Source organism: Geospiza fortis, unplaced genomic scaffold (assembly GCF_000277835.1).
Source record: "Geospiza fortis unplaced genomic scaffold, GeoFor_1.0 scaffold162, whole genome shotgun sequence".
Classification (NCBI taxonomy): Eukaryota; Metazoa; Chordata; class Aves; order Passeriformes; family Thraupidae; genus Geospiza; species Geospiza fortis.
This window is the reverse complement of record NW_005054316.1, coordinates 3,098,244-3,105,253: the sequence shown is the minus strand read 5'-3', so window position 1 is coordinate 3,105,253 and position 7,010 is coordinate 3,098,244. Positions and strand designations below refer to the sequence as shown.

Below are 7,010 nucleotides of genomic sequence, written 5' to 3'. Positions count from 1 at the left end.
CACCGCCATCTTTGGCCATGGCAGGGGGCGGCCCAGCGCTGGCAGTGCGGCGAGCAAGGGAAAGCCGGCCCTCGGGATCGCCTTCTGCCCAGGAGGAATCACTGCCAAATTGCAGAAACAATCCGCTCTTTTATACGCCACATAGATCCGCTCGGTGTGTGTGCATCAGCTTGAATACATGAGATGTTTCCATCATAAATGTGTGCGTTAGTTTTCATTTTTCCATTTAGAAAGACCTTCTAAGCTTTTCATTCTCCTAATTTCTTGAATAGAGCTGCATATTTTATCATTCTTCTCAGTATGCAATTGTTCTTTATGGTAGTCCTTTTATGAATAAACTTCTTAGACCTGTGACAACTTCTGTTTAACACAGCGGGAATTTTGCCTTTGAAAGGAAGAGGTGGGCAGGGGGTGTTCAGGCTTAGAAAATTCATAGCAGAGCAGCAGCTGCAGTTTTTGCCATATTATATCTTATATATATCCATATCTATGTCCCTTAAAATAAAGACACTGAGATCATTCCAGTTGGACACAGACCACCCTAATTAGTAACAATGACCCATCTATTTAAAGACAGACCCATCTCTTTAAAGATAAAAATGCAAAAGTATCGTTTTACACTTTCCTAAGTTACAGCAAAGGCAAATTAGATTATTTAATCACAGATACCTCATGGAACTTGGACCATAGTTACATACTCCTGCTACCTGGCCTTACATTTAAAATGAAACCTTGACTACAAAATCCACTGTAAAGCCACAAAAATATCTATTTGCTTAAACTGGCACTCAGATGCAGAATTAGGTGGTTCTACTCATTCTTCAATTTTGTAATAAAAATGAAAACAAGTATGTTTATTAAATAGCCTCCAGGATTTTAGAATAAAATCAGCTCACTGCAAGTGAAGCTCAATTTAATGTATCCTTTGGATTACCACAGCAGTTCTCAAAGCCTCATAACTGGCAATTTATAGGCTTCATCATGTAAGATCAGATTTTTTAATTCTGGGGCAAAGGAATACCTTACAGAATTGGCTGCTCCAGGCCAAATTCAGCCAATTTTAGCTTCAGTGGAATCTTTTTACATCAATTTAACTTTTCAAAATGCAAGTTACAGGACAGTTTTCTGAGCAAGTGTTTTTAAAGTAATTGCCGTTTGTGACTGGGATGTCAATAGCAATGCTTGAAAAGACACAAGGCCACCACTGGGGTACAGTAAGTGAATCTGAACACTGTCATTTGCAAGGTGTCAGGGAGTCAGATGCTTAATGGTGTAAAGTCCAGTTACTCTATAGATAATTTATCACTGAATTGGAAAGATTTCATCAAGTGCATTTTTTCCAAGCTGGCTGATCTTTCGTAATGAGTGAAATTCTCCAAAGAGGTTATGCAAACAGGAACCAGTTCTTATCAGTGGCCAGGCTTTATTTTAAAGACACAATTAAAAGAAGTTTCATAGACATAAAAATCAAGAAGTGGATAAAAGGTTACAAGGAAGTCCTGAGAGAAGGACTAGTTCTCAAACATTTTTTTCACAGACAAACTTGTGAATTCAGGTTTTGAAGATCCACAGAAGTAGAAAGCAAAATAATACAGACGGTGAAAGTATTTGAATAGGATGGTTTCAAGGTAGAATAACAACAAAAGAAACAAAAGCTATTTTACAGGCAAAGAGAGAAAGTCCCAAAAAATGAAGTTGCTAAACATGACTCTATTTCCTCCTCAGCCTCTGGGCAGCTGAGTAAAAGCAAGAAACACCAAGGACAGCCAATCATAGCAACATTTTATTTGCAGCTACTGAAACCAAATGATCTACCAGCCAGTTCCTTTCAGCTAACACCAAATCACAGAATTCGTTAAGTTGGAAAAGACCTCTGAGATCACCAAGTCCAAGCTATGACTCAACCCCACCATATCAACTAGACCATGTCACTCAGTGCCACATCCAGGCTTTCCTTATATAGCTCCAGGGACAGCCTATTCCACTGACAGTCTATCCCAATGTCTAATCACCCTTTCTGTGAAGAAATTCCTCTTAATGTTCAGCTCAAACTTCCCCTGGCTCAGCTTGAGGCCACTTCCTTCCATCCTGTCAAAAGTTGTGGGGGAGGAGAGGCTGACCCCTACCTGCCTACATCCCCTTTCAAGGCATTGTAGAGATCAATAAGGTCATCCCTGAGCCTCGTCATCTCCATGCTGAACACCCCCAGCTCCTTCAGCTGCTTCTCATCAGACTTGTGTTTCAGAGCGTTCTCCACCTTTGTTGTCCTTCTCCGGACTTGCTCCAGCTCCTCAATGTCTGTCCTGAACTGAGGGGCCCAGAGCTGGACACAAGACTAGAGGTGTGGCCTCACCAGTGCAGAGGAAGAATCCAGACAGATTCTTCCAAACAGACGGATCCCGCTTGTAGCAGTAGATGGCAGACATGTTCCATGCAAAAAACGGGAGGCCTCAGTTGAAGGAAAAAAATCCCCAACTACACTGAAATTGAAAACACAACATAATTTCAATTAAAAACGGGAAAGTTGCTTAGTATGCAGTTTTAGGCTATATGCAGCTGTCACTTCTCTAGCTCAGCTCTCAGACGTACCCTTCGTTAGCATTAGAATAGGTGCTTGGGATGCTTACTGCAGTATCTCCACCCTTTCAGACCCAAGAGTTCTGCTCTGTTACAAGCACACGTCCCTCATTTCCTCAGCTTGCTAGCTGGCAGCTAGCTTAGGTGTGAGTTGAGATGGTAAACATCACTGCTGTGTGCACAAATCCTTCCAAAACCCTTGCTGGTCAGCAGGAACAGTAATCAGAAAGGCTCAAGTCCAAGAGTTTAAACAACTTATAAAATTATCTTTTCCACCAGAGAAAGTAGAATGTGAGGTATTTTCTCATGTGCAAGGGCAGGTAGCTTAAAACACTTGAAAAATATTCAAGGACTGCAGTTTATTTTTGTCTGTCTTTTAACTATTGAACCATTCCCTAGGCTCCATGCCATGAAGATTTTCTTCTACAAGTGAATGCTTATTGCCTGATAGAAGCATAGAGATGTTTACAGCTGAAATCCCCATATAATCATAAAGCTGAATGTGTTGCAGCTTTAGAAAAAGCATTTAGAATCCCAAGGTTCATTTAAGATTGAAAAACTGGCAACATTGAAAATAAACAAATAAAAGTAACCAAGGGGGTTGCAGTAATGAATGCAAAGGGAAAAGGCTCCCCTCATATGGCTAAACTGAGGGTTATGACATTTGGAAGGAAGAGGCAGTTAGCATGGAGGCTTTTCTGGAAGTTCAAAAGAATAAAAGAAGCAAGAGGAGGGAAAGACACTAGAGCAAATGAAGATTTAGACATGGAGATTTAGAAAGAAATGTGAGAATTATGAGGAAAGAGTATGAAGCAAGAACAGCACACAGTCTTCACCATGCTCACAAGAAAAGTGCTACAAGGACAATCCTGACTGGCGAAATATCCATCCCTGATGATGTATCCACATTGTTCGATCAGGTTTTGCCAGCTGCCACCCATGTGCACCATGCTGTAATTTAGTAAGCAGATTCCCCATGTTATTCCTGTTCCATGATCAGCTGCATCCCTACACAATGGCCACCAGTCTCTATTTACGCCCCACCTCCCCACCTAAATATTGTTTTAAATGTTCAGTATGACCGTAAGTGTATCTTTTCTTAAAGACTGGCAGCTGCCAAAATACTGCTTTCTCTCTATGAACTTAAAAGTTACTTCTCATTGTCTACAGTGATATACTTAGTCTAACTTTTTAGATAGCTTTTAGAAACAAAGTTTTTTAATTTCAGTTTAATCATTTCGAGTGCTTGTGATAGTTCTGGTCTAAAGGTTACAAAAATTGTATTAACATATGTACTTTAAGTATCTTGTTCAAATTTTTGCATCTCCAAGTTTCTTTAAATTCTTCTGGGATTTTTTAGACACTCATAATTGAAGGACACTGGAAACTATTTCCTGTTTATCAGTGAAGAATTTACAGTGAATCTCCAATCTCTCACTCCTATATGTTATCTTGTAGTTAAATAAGAGGACCATAAAGGATTAATGAAATTTCACATCCATTTTAAACCCAGTATTTGTGGCAATAAATTTCAGTTTATTCCCTGAATTCCATCCACATTACTGTAAACATTCAAAATGCAGATTTGTCTAAAATAATTTTTCTCCCTCTACTGGACATGAATGGACACAATACATGAAAAATAAAATTGGACAGAGTTATGTTTAGATTTAATCTCTATTAATCAAGACACATTTGAATTCTCTTTTTTGGTCTTGGACCTTGTTTACACTAGTTGGATCAGCTAGATTGAGCCTGTGGTATTTGTCATGTGCTCTTTGTAACTCATCAACTATTGCGTTTATATTTGCAACTAATAAAGTTGGCAAACTCTTGGATGGTAAAATTAAAATTGTGGTTAATACCAGAGGTAAATTATTTATAGCTGTAGAAATATATAACGAAGAGAAGGTTGTTATTTCAACAAGTCTACAGCCAACTGGTTGTTCCAAGTTTTTGTGTCTCTGAAAAAACAGAGCTGCAACAGGATGGTACTGAATCGTGATTATATACAAACCATCTGGTGTTATAGATGTTAATTTCACAGCCCTTGAGAAACAAGTGAACAAGGTAAGAGTACTTCTTATAACAAATGGGCTGTTACTTCAGTTTTTAAAAAGTCCTTGGAATTATCTCCTAATCAAACATGAAAACATAAGAGCTCCTAAATGCCTAATTGTTTGTTTCAGAGAGCTAACAGATTAAGAGATATATTTTCACTTTATAAAAGCATCAGCAATTTGCGTTTGTTATTCAACAGTATTTTGATTTTTTTCCCAGTTTAGTGCTCAACCTCACTCAAGTCAGCCAAATCAGTAGAAAAACTACCTTGTACTTGGAACAGCCATGGTGCTAATAATGAAGCCAGCCTCACAAGTCAGTAATGCTAAGTGGAATAGCATGCTTCTTCCGTCTCCTTTCAGTCCATGATTTCCTTCTGCACTTGACAAACACGGGCTGTTCTTGAGAACAACAGAGACATATTGTTCTTGCTTCCTGTAAGGTGATGTAAGTACAATGTTGAATGGATTAACACTAATTCTGCATTTTGTGGAAAACACCATAATTTAGAAAAACACTTTGCCATTCAGACTGTGGCAAGAAACAATAACCTACTGTATCTGGCAGATGAGCAAATATTAACTTTTCCCTGTAAATTAGTCTTTAGTTTGCTTGTCATCTTCCCACCCCATTTACTGATTTCTTATCAGCAGAAGCAAATGCCAAGCATATCTTGTTGAAAAGGGGACTGCTCAATGCAAAAGCAAACAGAGCTACTGAAGCTACTGCAGTGAGTAATTTTTCTAATTATTACAGAATTGATCTACAGAAGTAATGGAAAACAATAATACAGGAGGAGGCTTTGCGCCAACAAGTGGATTAGTCTTAACATCAATTTTAGCAGGATGGGACCTATTGATATAACATATAAACAAAGTTAATAAATGCTATTTTTCCTTCTCTCTTGTACCTGTTTAATAGAAGCCCTTAAAAATAAAGACCGTTGATAAATCATCCACTTTCAAAGTATTTATACCCAAAAAGAGACTGCAGAAGTCTCAACATTATTTCCTTTTCCAATCCATTTTGAATTACCCAGATATTCAGTCTTGGACTGCAAATAATCTGAAATTTTAGGGCATCTTTTCTTCAAATTAAGGATTATTTCAAACACCAAAGGATCTTGTCCTCTACTGGGTGCCATACCACACACAGCACAGGTTTTGGCTATATGCTAGTTATTCCTATTAGTTTCCTTCTCTGTGAAGTAATGTTTTTGGTAATTACTAAGCTTTCAAGTATTCTTGACAAGTAAATTGCAGGTGAATGCAAGAAACTGACATATTTAATCAATATACAAGAGTGGTTTTCCAGTTTCCGAGTGCAACACTTGCAAAACGTGAGGTTGATCCAGCTCAAAGCAAGAAACAGACATATTTAATCAACATACAGGAGTAGTTTTCCATTTTCCAAGCGCAGCGCTTGCAAGGCATGAGGCTGGTCCTGCTCAAAGCAGCCATAAACCTTTAGGTGAACTTAAAGCCGTTCGGGAACAGAGAGCGAGGCAGGTTCAGGCGGCGGATAATAGCAGGCGGCGAAGGCTAATGATTAGTCAGTCCTGACACTGTTCTCAACTCACTGCAAACACGCAAAGCATTTACTCCTGACAAGCTAGTTAGAGTATGTGTGCCATCAAAAACAAACAAGAAAAGCAGGAAATTATAAAAATCCCTTTAGCAGGACCAGGTTCAGCGCACAGGAAGGACTGGGCTTCTTGCAAACACAGGCTCCTTCACATGAACCCCAAGCACCTCTGAAGGCTCCGGGGCGAGGCAGGGCCACCGCCGTTTCAGCGCCGGGGAGGCGAAGCCTGACCCCACAGACCGTGGGCTCTTGTGAGGAGGGAGGGGGGGATATTACAAAATAAAGCCCCGTAGGAGACGGCAGGGCCGCCCTCGGTCCTCTCCAAGAGGCGGCGAAGCCTGACCCCACAGACCGTGGGCTCTTGTGAGGAGGGAGGGGGGATATTACAAAATAAAGCCCCGTAGGAGACGGCAGGGCCGCCCTCGGTCCTCTCCAAGAGGCGGCGAAGCCTGACCCCACAGACCGTGGGCTCTTGTGAGGAGGGAGGGGGGATATTACAAAATATCCCCAGGGGGAGCGGCGCCCTCCCGGGCTGACAAGCCCGTGAGGACACGACGCGACTCCCCTTCCTCGAGAGCTCCCACTCAGGACGCGGCCGGAACGCCGAGCACGGGGGCGGAAAAGGTTATTTCTGCCGGAGGCGGGGCCGGAGGAGGTGCCCGGTGCTGGGGCCGCCCCAGCCCGCGCTGCCAGTGGCTCCGCGGCTGTCGCTCGGCTGGAGCTGGGGCGCCGGAGAGCGATCCCACAAGTGGTTTCTCTCGGCGGCCGAGGAATTTCGTCTAAGGAGT

The 7,010-nt window shown here is 41.4% G+C and overlaps 1 protein-coding gene across 1 annotated transcript in view; it reads right to left on the bottom strand.

Moving 5' to 3' along the window:
- The window catches only part of PEX7 (peroxisomal biogenesis factor 7), a 44,696-nt gene extending 41,169 nt beyond the window's left edge, over positions 1-3,527 (bottom strand). Inside the window, exons 1-3 of the mRNA XM_014306643.2 lie at positions 3,423-3,527; positions 2,127-2,323; positions 4-101 (exon numbers count right to left, since the gene is read on the bottom strand). Coding sequence (XP_014162118.1) covers positions 4-101; positions 2,127-2,323; positions 3,423-3,527 — 400 coding nt within the window. The remainder of the gene's footprint in view (positions 1-3; positions 102-2,126; positions 2,324-3,422) is intronic.
- Positions 3,528-7,010: the final 3,483 nt, after the last annotated feature.